The 21529-nt window shown below is 31.4% G+C and overlaps 2 protein-coding genes across 2 annotated transcripts; both read right to left on the reverse strand.

The window, feature by feature from the left end:
• Window positions 1–1652: 1652 nt before the first annotated feature.
• On the reverse strand, window positions 1653–5870 carry LOC110112960 (transcription factor KUA1-like). Its single transcript, XM_028697636.1, has 3 exons — window positions 5735–5870; window positions 3384–3592; window positions 1653–2009 (listed from the first exon to the last, which is right to left on the reverse strand). Exons 1-3 carry the CDS (start codon window positions 5868–5870, stop codon window positions 1653–1655), a joined length of 702 nt encoding a protein of 233 aa, XP_028553469.1.
• Window positions 5871–9326: 3456 nt separating this feature from the next.
• On the reverse strand, window positions 9327–19529 carry LOC110095883 (diphthine--ammonia ligase). The gene is made up of 12 exons (XM_020821587.2): window positions 19143–19529; window positions 18967–19038; window positions 18375–18454; window positions 17600–17825; window positions 17465–17497; window positions 16397–16476; window positions 15334–15406; window positions 11943–12279; window positions 11514–11845; window positions 11077–11405; window positions 10534–10885; window positions 9327–9734 (listed from the first exon to the last, which is right to left on the reverse strand). Exons 1-12 carry the CDS (start codon window positions 19218–19220, stop codon window positions 9522–9524), a joined length of 2205 nt encoding a protein of 734 aa, XP_020677246.1. The 5' UTR covers window positions 19221–19529; the 3' UTR covers window positions 9327–9521.
• Between the last annotated feature and the right edge of the window lie 2000 nt (window positions 19530–21529).

A 21529-nucleotide genomic window follows, 5' to 3' on the forward strand; every position in this document is an offset into this window, starting at 1 on the left:
ATTTAACAAAAATTCAATAAAAAAATAATCAATATACATATATTTGAATAAAAATATTGAAAATTTATTTAAAATATACTCACCCAATCTTCTCTGAGGTTCCATCTAGCGAGAAGAATTGGAGAAAAATTTTCTGCGCTCAATTGGCCATCGCAATGCAAAGAGGAAGAGCAGATGGAAGAATGGCGGAGAGAGAGAAAGGGGCCGTTGAAAGGAGAACACAGCTTGGACGGAGCGGCTGAGAAAATTGACCCGAGAAGAGAGAAGAAGCCCAGAGAGAGAGGAGAGGAGAAGAAGAAGCAAAAAAAATTCTGGGTTTTTTTCTTATTTTATTTATTTTATCTCTATATTCCAGCCATTAGGGCATTGGATTTGGACGGTTCAGGTGACTTGTGGAGAGAAGACCGGGAAATGGGTAGCCGTTAGGGTTTCTCTGTCCTGCCAGCGAAGCAGAGTATGAAAAGACGATGCTGCCCTTCCCAAGTTTGCTCTGGAGGATTTATAGGTTGTTTGCCTTCCTGAAAAATAAATTCACAGTAAAATTTAAATAAGCTTTTTTTTTTTTTTAACCTTCATCAATTCATTTTTTATGTATTACAAATTAATTCAATTTTGAACGAATTCCTTTTTCACCGCAAGCCAATTGCATTCTGGTCTCCTACACCGCCGCCAACTGCCGTCAATCATAGCTGAATTTTAAAGCTACAGAATGCGTTTCAGACTCTTAATTCGAACCAATTTTAGTTTGGATTGGACCTATTTTAGTGTTGTTGGGTCTGTCTCTTGGAGACATTTAGTTTGATTATAAATTTGCTGAAATTGGAGTTCAAATGGTTTAAAATTTATTTTTGAAAGTTTCCAACTCGGATACGCCTCGAGATTCATGCCCGATCAAAACAATTTTTGTGACTTATCAATTCTTATAGCAATTTATTGGAAATTACATATATAAAATTTAAATATTACATAACTAATAAACTAACACTCATACAAATTATCTTAATTATTAAATTTTTATATTTATGCATGCTACATATAGACTATTTGATAATTGACAAAGTGAAAAATATTGATAGACATTTTATCGTGAATTTTGATATTTATGTGAGAATTTAAAAAAATAGAGATAAAAGTGTGTTAACTTTGCTAATAATCAAATCTAGAGGGCTATGAATGTAATTGCCCTATTAATTTTCTAATATTTAATGCAATATGAAATTTATTTATACTATCATAGAGAAATCAATAAGAAGAAAATGCCAAATAAATACATATATAAATTAAATACATATTAGAAAAATAAATAAGAAGAAAATGTCAAATAGACCTTAAGCTTTCATTTGGAATATCTTTCTTCCTGCTTTCTAAAACTGTTTTCTATTACCAAAACTTTCAGTTCAAAAATTTTTTGAACTAAGAAGCTGCTTTAGAAAACAGTAAGAGAAAGCTGTCCCAAGCGAAGCCTCGCTTAACTAAACCAACATGGATAAATATATAACTCACTACTTCATGTTAAGTAGCAAATCTTTGCTTCGTTTGGGACGACTTTCTTACTGCTTTATAAAACAGTTTTTTAGTACAAAATTTTTAATTTTTGAACTAAAAAGCTGCATTCGAAAGCAGTAAGAAAGTCGCCCCAAACAAAACCTGTTCTACAAACTCAGCCTTGGTAAATCATCAATCTCCTCCTCGTCAACAGAGCTCTTCAAACGCACTGCAACAGGTTTGAAAATCTCATGGTGTGACTGTAAAACTGGAGCTTGAGCTGGATAGGTAGGCCAGTAAGCCATGGGAAAGGGAAAACCAGGCTGAAGGAAGCCAGGATAAACTGCTGGGTAACTGTACAGCTTGCTTGGAAAGAAGGCAGGATAGCAGCAGTTGAGGTTTGCGGGTGGATCTGAGATGACAGGTTCCGTGTCAGTTGAACTGTTAATCTGCATAGCAGGTTGGTTTTCTGAAACTTCATGAGGATGAACTGTCGTTGAACTGCTACCAGCTTCTTGAGCCTCCTGTATCCAAGATAGATAGTTCTGGTGAGTGATTTTGTTCAAGACAAAGAGAATATTTAGGGTTCTTTTGGGGCGGATTAGCTGTAAAATTATTGTTGTAGGAACAACAGCTTTTTGATGGTTATCAGACAAGAAAATGCGGTTGGAAGAAGCTGCTTTTGAGGTTGTAGCTTTTTGAAAAGCGGCATAAAAAGTTGAAGTTGAAGTAGATGTGTGTGAGATATAGGCTTCGTTTGGGACGGTTTTCTTTCTGCTTCTAATAGCACTTTCTAGTGCAAAAATTTTAATTTTTGTACGAAAAAGTTTCTTCAAGAAACAGTAAGAAAGCTGTCACAAACAGAACCATAGTGTGAAGTTATGAAAAAAGTTGCTCTTAATAAGGCTACTTGTGGGATATCAATATCTTAACTAGATGTGTGTCAAAATGGTTTAATGGGTAAGGTTTGGATTTAACTTGAAATTGACCTGATATGAAATCAGTCGACTTGAATCCGACCCGTCTAATGAACAAGTCAAAGGTTGAACATGAAACCAACTCACTGGTTGGTAATCTGAATGACTTGAGCCAGACTTGGTAACTTGTTTTGATTAGTTTTTTTTTAAATTATAAAATGACAATTATAAAGTTTAGTTCAATTAATAAAAGTTAAGAAGAGAATACAAGCAAGCAAATTAATTTATGGAGAAAAATTAAATAAATGGGTCTCTTATGGGTCAGAATCAGGTTCATGAATTAACGGGTCGAAATTTTGGACTGAAACTGTGGACTAGTTTTATTGTTAGGTATGATCATTTATTAGCACTACTACTAAAAGTTAGGGGTGACAACAAATGACGTAACTTGTCAATTCAACTAAAAAAATTCATGTTCGGGTTAATCTGTTTACTAAATAGGTCAGATTATGATTGGGTTTTCTGATACATTTTTTAAAAAAGTTGGATTCAGGTTAACTCGAAAACTCATTTTTTGACTAAAAAATGACAGTTTAATATATATTTTTCCATTATTATTTTTTAATTAGTAGGCATAATCTTCTTAATTTTATTAAATATCATAAATTTTATAGTTAATAAGTAAAAAAATAATCAAAACGGGTCAGGCAATTCAGGAATGTTGGTAGGTCGAGTTCGGATTAGTTTGATTCGGATCGAGTCAATTTCAGGTCGGACTCAAATCCAAGCCCGCTATCCTTTTTGACACCCCTTACTAAAATCCGTTGAATTTACTTCTAGATTTATGTAACATATATAAAAATAATAAATCCATCAAAATTTATATGGCACATATCTCAAAGCAAATCCAACGGCTTTCACTTCCCCAGGCAACTTTTCTTCCAAATTTTACTGTAAAAATCTGAGTGTAAGGAAACGAACTTCATCAGGAGCAATGTCGAACACACTGGATCTTCTATTTCTCATGCTTTGAGAGCTGTGCCGAAGAAAATATTTTTGAGCATGGCTGGCAACTTGAGTGGGAGTTCTCGTGAACACATAATTACGAGCGATGCCACACCAGTCGCCCTTGCCCAGTTTCTTAAGCCCAACCAAGAACATCTTATGCTCCTCCTCAGTCCATTGTACCGCTGAAAAAATATATATATAATTTTGTAAAAATTAACAAATGTAAAATTATATATAATATTGCAAAAAAAAAAAAGAAAACAATATATATTTTTGAATATGAATGTAATTTTCATAGTTCAGTTTTAATGAAGAAAATATTGAAGTGAAATTGATAGGAAAGCAAATTTTCATAATAAAATATTGGATTTTTTTTATATATTGCTATATATTTTTTAGTTCTCAGATTGTTATAGATTATATTGTTATATATTTTTTTGTTTTACAATGTTATTATTAAAATATTATTTGTTCTGAGGTCTGCAGAGGTAAATATTGATTATTTTTATACATTTTAAAAAATTTGAATTCTACTTTTTATAATATAATTGAATTTAATTAATTTTAAATTTTTTTTATAATTTAATGTTTGACTCAGAAAACTTTTGAGTAAATTTTTATTTGAAATTTAATTTATTTGTTAAGATATGACTATTTTGATATATAAAAAAGATATTTGTATTATCTTTCAAAATTAGGGCATAATAAATAAATTTCATATAAGAAAATTATAAGAAGAAATTTTTTAATATAATATTCTAATTTAAATTTAAAATGTTTGAATTTATTTTGCGATAAATCTAGTTTGAATTAAATTATTTTTTAAAATTTATTAAAATTTAAATTTTTGATCTGAATATTTTTTAACATAATTTTAATTTATTTTGTTTAGATATGAATCATTTTGGATATATAAAAATGATCATATTATTTTGAAATTATATAATACATTAATTACAGTTATTCTGATCAATTTTTTATAAATATACATTTTTAATATATATTAGAATTATTAAAATGAAATATAATTTTCAATTAAATTATTTTAAATTTTTATAATTATTAAATTTTGATCACTAATATTTTTATATTATTATTTTTTTATTTTTAATAATTAAGTTGGACAGCGCTCGGAATATAAACTAAAAGCTAATTAGTTTTAAATTTTAATAGAGTTCATTAATTGGGGACCAAAAGAGTAATCCCTATAATTAGTGAGAATTCATTATGTTTTTCTATGGCATGATTAGAGCAAGAACCAAATGAGTGGCAGTTTCGATATTTTGATTCTCATAGTAATGTAATAAAAATAAAGACAAAATATTTGATATAATATTAAATTGGTATCATATTTGAAATTTAAATACCAAGAAATTTTTATTAAAAAATTAACTTATCAAAATAGGAAAATATTTATTCAAAATAACAATAATATTTCAATAAATTAATTAATACTATAATAAGAATAAGAAAAGAGAAAAAAATAACACCAGCCAATCAATTTTTTCCATAGGTTATTGTTCAAAACTATCCTATAATATCGTAGCTAACATATTCTTTCTAAATTTGAAAATTAAAATAAATAATTTTGCAAACAAAAAATATTTTTTATTTATTATATAAAAGTATTATGATAACATAAATTAACTACTATCAACATATGAAGCTTAATTATTTTAAAACAGAGAAGAATTTGACTTAAATTACAAAAATTCAAAAAAGCTCCAAAAATCTTATTTTATTAACACAACAATTCAAAATTAATTCTTATTTCAAAAACAAAATTTCAAATCATACACATTAAAAACAATATTTTTCACCAAATTATCAAGAACTAAAACTCACAAGTTACCACTTTTTGAGACAATAAATAAATAAATAACTAATTAATTAATCAATATAAATATAATAAATATATATTTTTTTAATTTAGAAGGAAACTATCGTAAGAACTCATCGATCAGAACTCACCGTATAATTACACTTCAATCTTTCTATTTTCTAAAACCGCTACGATCCGTACATATTTCTTGTCAAGTTTACTCCATGTTCAAATTATTTCTTTTTACATACATATTTTAATTTTTTATTCCACTATTTATTTTCATTTATTATTGTTATTATAAATTACTCATACAAAACATGTGGAAAGTTATGAATGTATTGATTATTATCTATTTTACCATCCGAATTAATAAAACTTTAATTATTGTATTATTCTTCTTCTTTTTGGAATCTTATTATTTATTATTTTATTTTTGGATGAGAAAGTTATCATATGCATGAGAAAGTTATCATACAACGTAAAAGGTAGAAGATAGAACCTTTCTTGCGAGCAGTAGTGGTGGAAGGGAAACAATCAGACGGTGTGAGCTTCTTCCCGAAGATCCGAACACCTTGACTTTGACACGTGCGAGAATTATGGCCGTCCAGATTACAATGAGAGCACTTTTTCCTCATCTTCTCCTTTTCTCTCTCTATCTCTACCCAACTTTATTCTCTCTCTATCTCTACCCAACTATGTTCTCTCTCTCTATCTCTACCCAGTTCTATTGTAGTAGAGCTAAAATATGAAATATGTTTGAAGAGGGATTGCATAAAGTATTTATAGAGAGAGAAAGAGCAAAGATATTTGAATTTGAATTTTTTATTTTAAAAAATCCTAAAAAATGCTATAATTGTTTCTTTATAATGATAAATTTTATTTTGTTTTAGGATTAAAAGATACGTTTTCTTTTTTATTCAAAATCCTAAAAAGGATTCAAATTTCTATATTTAGGCAATATTTATTTAATAAATCGTAGAAGATTTTAATTTGAGTATTATTTATTTATTTTTGCTAACATATGAACTATTTTTGGATATAGAAAAAAGATTTTGTATATCATTTGAAATTAGATGTGATAATTAATTTTTTTATAAGGAGAAAGTTTGGATTTTTAATATTTCGTTCAAATTTTGATTATTATAATTTTAAAACATTTGAATTTATTTTGGATTAATATAATTTGAATTAAATGATTTTAAATGTTGATAACTATATTTTCGTATAATTTTTTTATTTGGTAATTTTAATTATTAGGAGAAATTTTTTATTAGAATATTCTAATCAAAATTTGATAATTAAAATTTTAAAATATTTGAATTTATTTTTTAGAAGTATTTAATTTTTTTTAAAATTTGGATCAGAATTTTTTGAGTAATTTTATTGAATTTAATTTATTTTGTTTAGTGTGAACTATTTTGGATACATGAAAAAGATTTTGATATTTCTTTCAAAAGTAGCACGATAAATAAATTTATTATAAAATTATAAAAGAAATTTTGGAATATAATATTATGATTAAATTTAATTATAACAATATTTAAATTATTATTTTATAATTAACGCTTCGGCTCCAGCTTGGATGCGGTGTACTCTTAAGCTGGTTGAACTTTGAAACTACAGCTCGGAATTAAATTAAAAAACTAATTAGTTTAAGTCACGTAATTAGTTAAATTCACTTCTTATGGCATGATTAGAGCCAAGAACCAAATGAGTGTTCAGTTCCGATATTTGATTTTCATGGAATTAAAAAAATAAAGAAAAATGTATCATCTAATATTAAATTATATTTATATACACTCAAATAATGAAATATTATATTAATTTTAATTTCTTTAATTAATTTGTAAATAAAGTAATTTCAATTTCATATTAAGAATTTATCTATTTGTCTTTCTGAGTAAGAATTTTCGGAAGGCGATTTTTGATATATAGCACTTTAAAACATTAAATTTAAATATTTCAACACATAAAATTAATTTATTTTCACATTATAGCAACCCAAAACATTCAATAAAACTAATACAACCTTAAGAATCTCTAAACCAGTGATTTGCCTTGTTGACATCGCTCGCTCCGTCAGAGACGGTCGATGCCGCCCCTTGGCGAACTTATTGCCACCTACACTAGTTGATTGGACCCCCATCTTGAGCTAATTATTAAAAGGCGGATCCGGACCGTCTTCCGAAGGCCAATTAAAAAATGTGTCTTGTCACACAAAGATGTACCACGCTAGATACGAACTGTTACCGACGCTACCAGCGGTACTGGGACGGTTATCCGTCCAGTGTTACCGAACAGAATATCTCTCCTCATCTCAATTTCTAAGGTTGATCAATATAGAGATATCTAATAAATATTTGATAATCATACTTACGTTAATTAATCATCTTAATTAATTAATATCATAGAGTGCTTATTTATAAACCATATAAAATTTTTATTAATGCTAATTTCCCTTATCAAGCATACATTGGTATTAGTCAAATGATTAGTTGGTAAAATAAAGGATAATTAGCCCTAATAAACTAGTAATTAATTTATTATTTCGATATCAAATTGATTAAAACTCATAATTGTGTTGTGATGATATTAATTAATGAACTCGTTTGTTTTAATTCGCCGAAGCTAGACCTTTTATTCCTCAAGGAGTTGATGCTAATAGTAATGATATTTTGGCTCGGTTTTGGCTTAAAAACAGGGGAAAAATTTTTTGATTTTATTTTCTGTTTAGGATTGATGTTAGAATGCAAATAGTGGTGTGGGTTCTGGTTTGGGATGTGGTTCCGTTCCATACTGCTCTGGAGACGGTGGTTCCTTCTGTTAGGTGAAGTTGGTTCGCCCACCTGTTACTGGGCATTGTGAATTCTGGAGAAATTAATGTTTAGGAAAATGAGGATGGGTGGAGATGAGGTTTTTTTGTCTGTTGAATGGATATGGCTGTGAGTGATTTATTCCTTCTTGACTATAATCTAGTGAGGTTCTAGTAATGTCGTTAATTCTCATAAGTTGGCTATTGTGTGTGTCCTTGGTCATCCCCAGGTCTATGGAGGACTACGGGACAGCAAGATGGTTGATTGATTCGTCGGATTAATGAAGCGCAATCTGCATTGTGATGATTTGATTCTGATTTTTTCCCTTGTTCGCTCGCCAATGTTGCATACTTAGAGAATTTTGTTGAGAGGTAGACGTAAAAGTGATTTTTGCGTGGCGTTTTGTTGTGTTTCGCTGTTTTGGCTTGGTTTTCATTTGGCTTTACTGTTCGTTTTGGATTCTATGAGAGGTCTTGGCAATGATGTGGTCGGGGCTCCGTCCCGGTCGTTTTTTTTTGCCTGTGGCAACCGTAGGTGTGGTTTTTCGGGAGGGGTTCTTTCTTACAACTTTACTGGGCCATGGTCCGTGCTGAGTCGCCGGACGCTGGAAGCCTTTGACTGATTTCTTGAGGCTCGCTTTTGATTGTACCTCTCCTCTGATATTTTGGTCTTATTTCTTTTTTATTTGAGTCTATGTTGTAATTTTTGGTTTATTAATATAATTTTATTTTGTGTTAAAAAAAAATTATGAACTACATAAACTTATTAGGATAATTAAAATATATATTCATAATAAAAAACAAGATCTTTCAACATATTTTATTTTAACTGAAAACAAAAGTAATATAACTCGAGCTCAGCTAAATAAATGACTCATAAGCTGATATCGATGAGCTAATGAGCCAAAATTGACCTAGCCTCGACTCAACTTGTTGGCTCACTAGCCTACTTATTTAAAAAATATTAATATAAAATACATTTAAAAGACATTAGAATTGAAGTGTTTAAACATAAACCCATTTAAAAATCTTCAAAATTTATCTCACTTTCTTATATCAAATAATTATTTATAATTTATCTTCTAATTTCTCATTCCTTTTAGCATTTTATAATAATAATTGTTTCAATCATAATCATTTCCTCTTTTATAATAAATGAGCCGACTCGTCAGCCTCAAAGTCGTAGAATTAAGCTCGAGTTCGAGCAAGAATGTGATTGATTAATCAAGCTCAAGTTAGACATGACTCGAGCTCAGCTCGACCAGTATAAACCCCTATATAAAACTAAGCAAAAATAGTATCATTATAGCCAAAGAATTAAATTTAATGTAATACAAAGTAATCAAATAATATTTTACAACACAAATAAAATGATACACAAGGAGCTTTTCTTCAAGCACCTAATTGATGAATCCTTCAATAATCTAGAAGAATCTTACAGTGGATTATGGAGAATAATATGGAGAAATCACTTTCAAAGCTTTGAAGCAAATACCTCACATGTGATGAGGTCATCCATGGAGGAAGATCTACCAGAGCCTAAAACTGGCAGTAGATTGAAAAGAGGCTCATAGATTGCTTTTAATTTACTGCTTGAATCAGCAAACTCACTGAAAGCCTCAGAAAATATGGAGAAAAGAAGATCTGCTGAAGAGACTAGATCATTCAGGAAGTAGAACCTTAGGTTCTGCAATGGAAGAAAATAAGCAGTGAATAAGAGAAGACTGTAATAAAAAGCAATAAAGTTAGGCTTCATTCGAGACGATTTTCTTACTACTGCTTATTTTTTAGTATAAAAAATTTAATTTTTATATTAAAAAACGACTTTAAGAAGCAGTAAGAAAGCTATCTTAAACGAAATCTTAATAAGTGACTTTTATCTATGAACAAAAAGAGAACATGCTAGCTAGTTTGATTGGTAAAAAATTGGAAAATAGTTGCTAAGATGGTGATTCAAATTATGTAAATCAAATTTGTGTTTTGCACTCGCCGTTTTCGAAAAAATTATGGAACTCTCATGTGAGGTTATAGGAAATAATCGGGGTCAAAATGAACCTCAAAGCTATTGTATTTACTTTAAAATGAATGCAATATATGGATATTCAATCGAATTGTATATTGCGCGTCTCAAAGACTGACGAAAATTTTGTTTCGAGTTATACCGTCGCCATTTTTGTCCTTTTAAGTTATGATGCAAGAGCATTCCAAGGGGAAGGAATTAGTCACCATGGCTTCTACTTGTTAAGTAGTTCTAATGTTATCAAGAAGAATAACATCATGAATTAGAAAATGGAGATTTCAAACATTGACAATCATGATTAAAAATATATGGATAATCAATCCAAATTTCATTCATAATATAATGACCTAATTTTTTTTCTTGAGGTTATATTTCAAGCGCATTGCAAGAGGAAGGAATTATTCATGATTCAAAATAATTCTGTTGAACTATCAAGATGAATGATGAGAGAAAAAAAAAAACTTACCTTTATGTCTTGCCAAGAAAATCCATTATCAGAAATAATCTTATCAATAAGACCAGTAAAGAATAACGCAATTGCTTTGATGTGCTTGTGAGATTTGTCACAGTGAAGACAAAGAAGATCATGATCAGCTTCAAAATATATGCTTCCAGCATGGTCTTTCGTTACAGAAATCAGGGCCACGCATATCTTGTCGGGAACCACATTTATCCTGCAATAAGAGTTATGCCCATCTGAGCATTTAAAGCCAAAATAATTTGGCTTATCTGGAGCAGGTGCTTTCAGTAAGACTGATTGAACTCCATATTTTCCATTATCTGCAAGGTGAAGGGTAGGCTTCACTTCAACCAGTGCTCTGCATGTATGCATATATTAGCTTGCAAATAGAACTTCAATTGTACTTTCAAGATAGTAGAACTAAAATAATAGTTATATCAACAAATTTCCTTAAAATATTCGGAAACCATTGAGGAAGTAAGGCAATAAATAATAGTGTTTTTAAGTCATTTGAAGAAAGCTACATTTATACACTTGTTAAATTATTACCCTTTTGGAAGATTGGGTACTAGAACATATAGGACAATTGGATTATATGCTCCTAGAAAGCCATCATGATGGGTAGAATGGTGCTTCAGGAAATACTCCATTCGATTCTGGATTTCAGCCATCTCAAATGAAGAAATCGATGTAGAGCAATATACAATAATGATAATTGCAGAAGTAGCAATGGAACTTTTGAAGCAATTGGCCACCGCCTCACAATTTAGCAGAGCCTGATCCATTTCAGCAGCTGGACCTCCAGGCTGGAGTAACATTGTAGGAGGATCCAGACCTAGCTGTCCAGCCATGTAAAGAACTTCTCTGTGCAAGGTTGCCTAAACGAAAAATGAGGAACAACTCTTACAGTTAGCTCATTATCTCATAAGAGACAGCAAACTAAACCAATATATATAATGAAAAATATGAAAATCATCAGTTGCTACCTGGCTATATGGTCCAATACAACTAGGAGCCCAGCATGATATGCTTTGTACATGCAAAACTCGTTTACACTGATCAGTTGACACCAGAACTTCAACATACGCATCGCCTAGACCGAGCTCCGCAATAGGCAACTCGATCGTACTACGCGATGGGACACCAAAAGAGCACTTCTTTTCACTAATGAAACTCACATAAACATCATTGGCTAATCCAAATTGCTTCATATCAGAAATGTAAAGGTGGATGTACAAAACATGAGCCCAATCAAGATCATCTTTCAGCAGTTGTAACTCAATTGCATGAAGAACTGACATGAGATCTTTCTGCAATCCTGCCAGGACAATTAAAGATAAGTGTTTTGATGAAAAAGACGCTTATTGACAAATAAGATAAAGTGAATTTCATGTCCTAAGAGATAAGCTTTATACCCTCAAAAGGGGTAGAGTTTGGAACCCAACACCCAATGGAGAATGTGTCCCTTTTGCAAGTTGATATGCTCATCTTTACTTGCTCAATTGTGTCAAATCTATCAAATACTGCATCCATAGATTTGCACTTCTCCAAATAATTTGGCAAAAACTCTTTCTTAACATGGAAAACAGAACCTGCTTTTTCTGAAGTAAAATCATTATTTTCCTTATCTGTGCATGAAGAATCTTTTCTGTGCTCCAGATGGAAAGCCAATGGATGAATAATACCAACAGGTGCAATTGAATCAGGTGAATGTAGTACTACTTCGAACTTGTCAATTACAATTCGAGCATTCTGGAAATGAACACAATAAACTGTTTCATGTCAAGCTACATAAGACCTGTTAAATGAATAGTATATGGCCCTTTTTAAATAAATTATGAGGACTCTTATAGAAGGAAGCATAAATATACGGTAATTCTGGAAACTCGGGCACTCTTGAATATGCCAAAACAGATAATCTATGTGGCATTATCCAATTTTTAATGTTAAACCAGATAGATTGATACCATTACAGGCACAGCGTCCGGCCTAAATGTTTCAAAAAGCTAATAATTATTTTAAATGTAGGTAAATTAGAATAAAATAACATCATATATTTGTAAAATCTTGTACAGTTTTCTGTTATTTATGTTTTGTGCCCCCTTACATGAAGTATGTACATGGCTATATAAAAAAAATGTTCATCAAAGATGCATCAATATGAGCATGGCGATAGGTTACGATACAACACCAGCACAGCACACACCTGTTATTGAAAAAATAGGATAAATACACGCACTTAGACACTACATTATAATGTTACATCTAAAAATAATAATAATTATACAAATTAAATAAATAAGAAATGATTTCAAATAATAATAATTTTAGTTTAACTGCTCATAAAATTAAAAATATATATATTTAAATTAACCAAAGATAATAATAATTTTAGTTTAACTGCTCATAAAATTAAAAATATATATTTAATTTAACCAAATATCTTAAACTTAATTGAAGAAAAAATTGTCACATTGTATTATAGATTGTTGGGTTTAAATTGAAAATTTTGCTAATTTTGTGAGAAAATAAAAAATAAATATTATAAGAAAATCTTAGTAAAATAGAGTGCAATAATAAAAGTAAAATTAGTGTTAACTATTAATTTTTTTAAGTAATATATTTTAAAATAAAAGAGAGTGATCAATTTAACTTAAATTATTTATCTGAAATATTTTTAAAAGTTAAAACTATTATTCATGACATATTTGTAGGACACACAAGTCCATTATTTTTTTTATTAATTTTAATTGGAAACACAGATGGAGTGTCCAACACATGTTGGGCACATGTGGAGCAACGTGTCATGCACATTTCCGATATGACACACTTCATCATACAAAATATCAATGCATAATAGATGTTTATACTAGGGGTGTCAATATTAGACCCGACCCAAAAATTTCGGGTTTGGGTTGACCCGAACTTGAAGCGGCTCGGGTTCGGGTCCGGAAAACTAACCCGTTTGCAAAACTAGGTCGGATTCGGGTTGACCCGGGAATGACCCGGAATGACCTAGAAATCGGCCCTGCCCACCCTGACCTGCCCTGCCCCAGTCTGTCAGCCTGCCCCGCAGCCCCGCCTACCCCAGTTGCCCGCCTGCCCCGCTTGCCCTGGTTGCCTCGCAGCCTGCCTTCTCGCGTCGCATCAAGACATCGAGTCACCGCTTGCACCAGGCCCGCTGCCTTGCCGGCACCGCTACTGCTGCACTGCTACTGCTGACGCCGCCCGAGCTGCCGCACTGTCACGTTGCGTACGGGAAATAAAAAAAATTGAACCCGAAGCGAGTCGGGTCAGGTTGAGCCGAACCCGAAGGGGGTCGGGTTCAGGTCTGGAAAATCGACCCGTTTGAAAAAACGGGTCGGGTTGACCCAAACCCGAATAGTGTCGGATCACTTCCGAGTTCGATCCGAACCCGACCCGTGACCCGAAATTGACACCCCTAGTTTATACTTTATATATTATATGAGGATAATGTTTATATAATTACAATATTTTGTTGTAGGCCCAAAAAATTAAAAGTAGATAGGAAGAAGAATGCTAATATTATTTAAGAAAATTTACAATATATGAAGTTGAGATTTACTCACTCAAAACTACGAGGACTTGCTCACCCATAACAATCAATGAATCACTAACCCAAAGGAGACTCAATCACCAATTACATTGGGGAATCACTCACCCAAATACGAGGAATCTATCACTCTCATTCTTTAGCTCTTTCACTAAAACTTGAAATGTCCAAGCCTTTTACAACATCAAATATGAACTCTTTGGGGAGTAAATAAGGTGACTAGTGGTTGCAAAATATAATTGAATGAGATGGATAGTAAATGATATGTACTCGTTGTAAAGTTCAATAAGTATCAACCAAATTTCATCGTCCTCTCTTCACGTAGGAAACTCATTGGTGGAGCTTCCATCTCATGATAAGTACTTCTTGTTGTTGATCGATACCTATATAAATGCTCAAATCAAGATGTTATGAAACCGACTCTGATATTAATTAGCACCCAAAAAAAAATTGAACTGAATGTAGATAAAAGGGATTTCAAGACTATTTAGGACAATTACATGAGATAGAATGAGGATTCACTTCCTCAAAACTATAAAGACTTGCTATCTCATAGCAATTGATAAATCACTCACCCAAAAAGGACTTGCTTATTATAACGGGGAATCAATGAATCACTCACTCTCTCACTATTAGCTCTCTCATAAACTCTTCCATGACTAAGCCTTTTATAGCATGAAAAATGAACATATTCTCACCCATAACAAACAATGAATCACTCACCCAAAGAAAATCCACTCACTCATTACATTGGGGAATTACTCACTCACATAAGTGGAATCTCTCACTCTCTTATCTAAAGCTCACTCACAAGCTCTTCCACGCCCAAATTCTATAGCATTAAAAATAAACACATTCACTAATAAATAATTAGGTTGGTAATTAGGGAGTATAATTAAATAAGGTTGTCAGGAAAAGGCAAATGGTGGTAGGAAAACTCAACTAATATCCAGTGAATACTTCATTTTTATTCTTTACTTACAAAACATCTTCATATATGCGACAGCCTATATCATATGAAATCACTTATGCTGATTCAGTCCTTCCCTTGTTGATTGTTCCCTCAGTGAATATATTATTTAAGGTTGATGGACTAGTCAATCTAAAAGGAATTATAAAGGTTAAAAATTAACAGCCGGTAAAACATGCCTTTAGTAATAAAAAATAAATGAAAAAAAGGTAAACTAAGACAGGACATCACATTTATGAAAGCAGGAACGTGGATAACTTACCTTAAAAAGTGGGCAATCAAGAGTTAATGTTTCATATTCTCCTCCTTCACCACATACGTTAATTCCATAAAGCCTAAACAAACAACAACAAGTAAGCATAAGCATAGCCATCATTGCAAGCGGTTTACATTTCTGTGCAAAAGAATTCTCATTATTAGAATTTAGACCTACATGAATGACTGGATGAAAGCAATTTTCTATGGTTTTTGACGTGATAATAACTTGGATAAAAAATAAATTATTATAGAGTTGTAAAATAAGATGTAATTTTTTATATAAACATTTTCTGAATAAACTATCAAATAAGGAAATTTAAAGCTTTCGAATAGCAATATTGATCTTTTAATAATCTTTCTTACAGAAGAAACAAATCTTATTTGTAAGGATGAAGGTGGAGATAAAATCATCATGCTTGCAAAATTGTAAATGGAAAGGTAATAAAGGATAAATCTATGTGAGCAAAAGGTATAAGCATTAGAGATGCTAACAGTCGCACAGGGGTTTGATCTGTAGAAGCTAAACAAAAATTGTACTGCATGATAAGCAATAGAAAATCTAGCATGTAGCATTTTAGACTATTCTTTCATTTGAAAGTTAACAAGTTGATCATAACAAGTAGAATCGTGTGTTTTATTCTGCTAACTGAAGCGCCGAGAATTACAGCTTAGCATAACAGCACTCAAAACAACAGTTTTTGTTTATTTACTCATTTCTTTAAAGGAAATTGATAGTTATTCTTCTGGAGTTTGAACTAAAATTACCATGAACGGAACTCCTAACTATAAATATTCATTTATTTCCAGAATATAAAGAGAGATCGTAGCAATGCCATAAGAAGACTTCCACTCTTTCAAGCAAATATGTTAATTTATATCTGGTAGCAAGAAATCTGAGCAAATCTTGAGGAAAGACTTCCTCACAATCAACTAATATTCTTAAAGCCGACAATTGTAAAAAAAGCATAAAAATAATCAAGCCAAATATTTCTTGTAGCTGTTTTTATAAGAATCAGGTAGAATTTATTAGTTCATATTTTGTGTAAGTTGATATACCCCACACATACTCTTTCATTTGAAGCAGATAGCTTTGTAGATCCACAAGTTCCTGCCCAAGGTGTTTCTGGTTCAGGCCCATAGCTGCAACCTACAAAATTGATGTGATGCGGGGAAAAAAGAACTTAGATTATCAGAGCTAACAAATAAAAGTAAATAAGAAATAAGAAATATATGACAGTAGTTTACTAATCTAATAATTAACAAATCAAAATATTTTCTGTATAGCAACCACGTACCGTGGATGTAAACAATAAGCAAGAATATCATCTAGATTTGAAACAACCAAAAAAGGTATCCCATGAATAGCACAATGTGAATCAAGACTAAATAGCACGGATCTTTTCCTTGTTTTAGCCTTACCGAGGTGGAAGAGGCTTCTCCAGGACTATTAATTTCTCTGTTATTTGATTACCGGCCCCCGATTTCTTCACTTTTTTCTAAATCATTACCTACTGTTTCTATGATAGGCAGGTTCAGCTATGGTGGTTTCTCTGTTAAGCGCTTGAGGACAGGACCCGGCATGGCAGCATGGGCCCCACGGTATAAGCTTTCTAGAATCTGAAGCAGATCAGAGGAGTATTGTTTGGTTTTCTAGAATTTTGCATTGTTTTATAATTTTTGTAGCCTTCAATTTGCATGCGTTGTTTGTTTGGATGTTTTAGTGGTGTAGAGAAAAACAAATGCAAAGGTTTTGAAATTTTGGGCATTAGGTTGAACTAACATAAATGCAAAATAACATTTGAAGGAATTTAGAATACATCCATTAGGCTGTTTCTGAGGTATTCTTAATTCATCGAAATAAATCGAATTCGGAATACATCTCTGATGAGGCAGATTGCAACCTCAATGCAATCTCGTTGGAACCAACCCCATCAATGACATGCACCTCACAAGAACCTGACCCCACAATGTGACACCACTACAATCCACATATGCAACCTACCATCTCACTTCAATTGATCCCAGTGACCACATTGTGGCTATTTCATTCAAGAGTACGCTGAAGGTTTATACAAATGAATATCAACAAAAAACATAAAAAGAAGGAACCAGAAATAACTAATGGAAAATTTTACCTTAATAATAACAGCTACAATGCCTCTTCTTATCTGCAAGCACAAACAAGTCAGGCCATTTTGTAAAAGAAGATAGATAGGTATAAAAGCAATCTGCCACAAACAATAAAATAGTGACATTAATTTATAAATTACCATCTCATCAAGGAGAAAAGCTTGATCTTCCTTCCATAAATAAGCCAAAGAAACAAGGCCTAACCTTGCACAAATGCTCTCCACTCTGAGTCTTTGATAATCAGATGCGATAGCGCCAGACGATACAGCTGTCACAGAAGGAATCTGTTGTTTAACTTCTTGTAGCAAAATAAACAAATCCTCCACTTCATCTCCAGGAGTAATTCTGTAGCTTAATTGTTGATTCCTACACAAATAGAAAAGCATTTTCCATCTTATAAGAAGAAATAAAGAAGGTGCAGACCTTAAACATCAAAATGTTCATTTAAACAAAAACAAAAAAGGTATAGAACAATTGAATGTAGTTCCCATCCCAATTAACTCAAATAAATTTTACAACTAAAATGCAAGCATAAAGAACAGTGTATCAAGTTTTCCAACAACAAACGTGAAAGTTAGAAATTGAAATATCTATATCTATCAAGTCACAGAAAGCTAGTCTATAAAATGTTAACAAAAAGAAATACTACCATATGATCTAAATTCATAGTTAATTATACACTTCATGGAAGGACGGGATCAAATTGAAGTCTCAAAATGGTACATAGAACAAAATCAAACATTATCTTAAAATTAAAAAAGAAAAACAAGACTGATTCAGACAATCAAGGCAACATGATTCATAAATAAAAGGAATGAATAAGATGAAACACGAAACGAAAGAGCTGGAAGAGCTCCAAACAATAATGAGACAAACAAAAAATAAATAAATGCCAAAGCAGAATGGAGCCTCCACCTAGTTGATCCCTGTATCCTTCGACGGAACAATGGCAATCCCATACATTCAGCATAGCCAATAACAATTTGGTGGCCAACCTGTAGCAAAAAAAAAATTTGTTTGTTAGGAATTAGAAACATATTTCAACCCATACAAACTGTATTAATCTATAGTTTTATACTCTCACGGAGTCCAACTAAATGTTAAAAACCTTCTCCTAACCTTCAATAATAACAACATTAGGATATTCTACATATCCCTATGATATCCTGTTCATATACACTTGAATTCAGTATCTATCAGCAACTGCTATATTTTTTTTCCTTTTTGTTTCACATTATAGTAGTAAATGTTGCAAGCCTTATCGACTAACTAGAGAATTCAGAAACATTTTTTTCTCTTATTCCATGCATAACTTAGAAGGCTAATCTTCCCACCTAGAAATGGATGTATTATGTATATACCCCTCAAAGAATTTTATTTTGTGCAAGGATCAATTACGCACTTTCCTCGGAAACTTTCAAAAAGTAAACCATTCAAAAGAAGAGGTAATAGAGTCTAGTTAACGACGATTAAAAAACCAAAAAATAAAACAAGAGAAGAATCTTACAGTTTGGTACATGTAGCTATCCAATTCATCAACAGAATCATCAACTGGCATCAAATTGGCTAGTGCAACAATCTACAGCCAGTCAATCAGGTAAGAGCAAATGCATAATAAAACAAAGGAATGAAAAAAAAAAATCAAGGAAACAAGACAAAAAGTGATCGGTTTACTAAAACGACCTCGTGGCCGTAATCCATGCACTTCATCATCGCGAAGCAGCTATCCTTTCCCCCACTCACCAACGCAACGACCTTCATCCCAGCGATCTACGACTTTAACACTCGCTTCTATAATTTGAACGCCACAGCCTCGGCAATTTGACAAAAAGGTGGATGAATTTCGCCGGGTAAGCGTGGTCGCCGTCGAATATGATAAGCTTGACCAGATAGCTATGTTGTGGCGGCAGAGCGATAGCGTCCTCGCCGGAAAAGAAGGCGACAGTCGAACCGGCGAGCCGCGGCCGTCGGCTAGCGGTAGAGGTGACGGCTTCGAGTAAAACCATACCCCGTCGGCCCGTCTGGTTGCTTCTTGGTCCCTGTCAAACCCTAATTACTGTACTGTTTGATCTGGGGGCAGATCTGCAATTATTGTCAATAAAATTATTTCACAATTACCGTTACCGAGTTCCATGTTAATGATTGCGGGTTATTTATGAAAATTTTTTTGTGTATAGTAATATTTTGGGGTGAAAATTGAATTTTTTTTTTGTTGGAGATGAGCTAATCTCATCATAATTCCAAAGTCTTTGAAATACAACATGGCTTAAAACATCCAATGTTATACGTGCATAATTACTTTATTCATTGGTTGATTTGATAGAAAATATTTGAAATTTTGTTTTGATTTTTTATATAACTTTTATTTAGTATTGTTTTAAAATTAAAATTGATAGGTCATTGAAATTATATTTAATCAAAAACTAATCTCAATAGTTTAAATGAAAATTTCCATATTCAAATTCAAAGTTATTCAATTATTGATTTCACCAAAATTATTGTAAAATAGAATGTCTGGATGGTGGAATGAGTATCATAGTAGGACGACAATGGTCAGGAGATTATGATTTGATGGCTATGATAGAGTGGCGGTTCGATGGTGGCCGCCAAACATAAGCATGAGATATTTGTCAAGATATTTGATTTGACCATAAGCATGAGATATTTGTATATTATTTGGTTATCTAATGAATGTTTCAATATTTTCTATTGTGCTTTTAAGTGTCGCGGCCCGGCCCTAAGACTCGAATTAACAAGATGAGAACTGACAATCAGACGATTAATATAATTTATACAATTACATATAACAACAATGGCTAACATTCTACAAACACTAAATAGCCACTAACAACTTATTCATTTGTTCATGAATACAAACCAGATTTTATCTCTTATCATTCAAGCATCTTCTTATGTGCAATAATTCATCTTTTTTTGCCATTTCTAATTATCAGGAGATTTCAGTGAAAAATTTAGTTTAACAGTTTGAGTTTACATGATAAACTTAGTGGAAATTATCATTATAACATAACAATTATACATATACTAAAAAATGCATCATTTTTATCATGTTATTCTTTCTCTATTTACATATTTGTTGATATATCAATTCATGTGGTATAAAAATTTATTTTACATATGTAAAATAATGCATTCATTTTTATTTCAATTAACATTCAAGCATTTTTTAGGTTTCTCTTGTTTTTGTCCTTTTCATTTAGGACAGGAGCACCGACTAAAATTTACATAAATGATAGCACAACTATTTTCATTTTCTTTTTTATTTATGTTTAACGTGCACGGGTACATTGTTCATGAATACAAACCAAATTTTTTATAATCACATATACATCTTAATTGACATTATCTTACATGTAATAGTATCCAAATATAAGCAAAATAAATATATAAGGCATTACTTTTAGAATTTAAATTAAAATAAAATAATGAAATTTCCATAAACAACAATAATTACCAGCTTTGAATATTTTTGTATGTTTAGATTCCTTCCAAAAATGTTATTCTACGAAATATACCTCCAATACTCATTTTAGTATGAAAATCTTTCACTATTCAAAATAATGTAATATTTTAATTAATATTAAAATATAATTTCGATGTTTCAAATATCATCAAAAGAAACATTCAATTTTCTTCAACCATTTTCAAATACGACTTTTACTTAATTGAACCTAATTAACTTAGCATTAAATAGCTCTAAATCATCGCTAAAATTTTCATTGAATTAAAATAATTATCTCACTATAGCTTTCCCTTCATTCCTTGCAAATTTTATTCTTTCACTATTGGATCTTCATAAAATTTCACCTTATTGAATTTCTTCCTATTTAAAATTAAATAGTATTTCTTCATATTTATTCAATTAGAGAAATGTTAATGTATAAGTTCGACAAACTAAATTACTTATTCATTTCACTATCATAAGAGATAGAAGAAACTCAAAAAATCACAATTTCCTTCCTCTTTATCTCCCAAACTTTCTTCATATGTGCCCAATTTAGATAGCCCCCTTCCTTAGGTTCCAATTACGAAAGAAATTGTCAAATAAA

The sequence above is a fragment of the Dendrobium catenatum genome, unplaced genomic scaffold (genome assembly GCF_001605985.2).
Source record: "Dendrobium catenatum unplaced genomic scaffold, ASM160598v2 fragScaff_scaffold_984, whole genome shotgun sequence".
NCBI lineage: Eukaryota > Viridiplantae > Streptophyta > Magnoliopsida > Asparagales > Orchidaceae > Dendrobium > Dendrobium catenatum.

Bases quoted from the DNA above. Each gene is read 5' to 3' on its own strand.
- LOC110112960 (XM_028697636.1), bottom strand. From the start codon at position 5,870: ATGAGGAAAAAGTGCTCTCATTGTAATCTGGACGGCCATAATTCTCGC. The intron at 3,593-5,734 runs GTTCTATCTTCT...ATATTTTTTCAG, and splicing joins CACTACTGCTCGCAAGAAAG to CGGTACAATGGACTGAGGAG. The intron at 2,010-3,383 runs GTTCGTTTCCTT...TCTTGGATACAG, and splicing joins TCGACATTGCTCCTGATGAA to GAGGCTCAAGAAGCTGGTAG.
- LOC110095883 (XM_020821587.2), bottom strand. From the start codon at position 19,220: ATGAAGGTCGTTGCGTTGGTGAGTGGGGGAAAGGATAGCTGCTTCGCG. The intron at 17,498-17,599 runs GTAATTTATAAA...TTGTGCTTGCAG, and splicing joins CTTTTCTCCTTGATGAGATG to ATAAGAAGAGGCATTGTAGC. The intron at 11,846-11,942 runs GTATAAAGCTTA...TTGTCCTGGCAG, and splicing joins AAACTCTACCCCTTTTGAGG to GATTGCAGAAAGATCTCATG.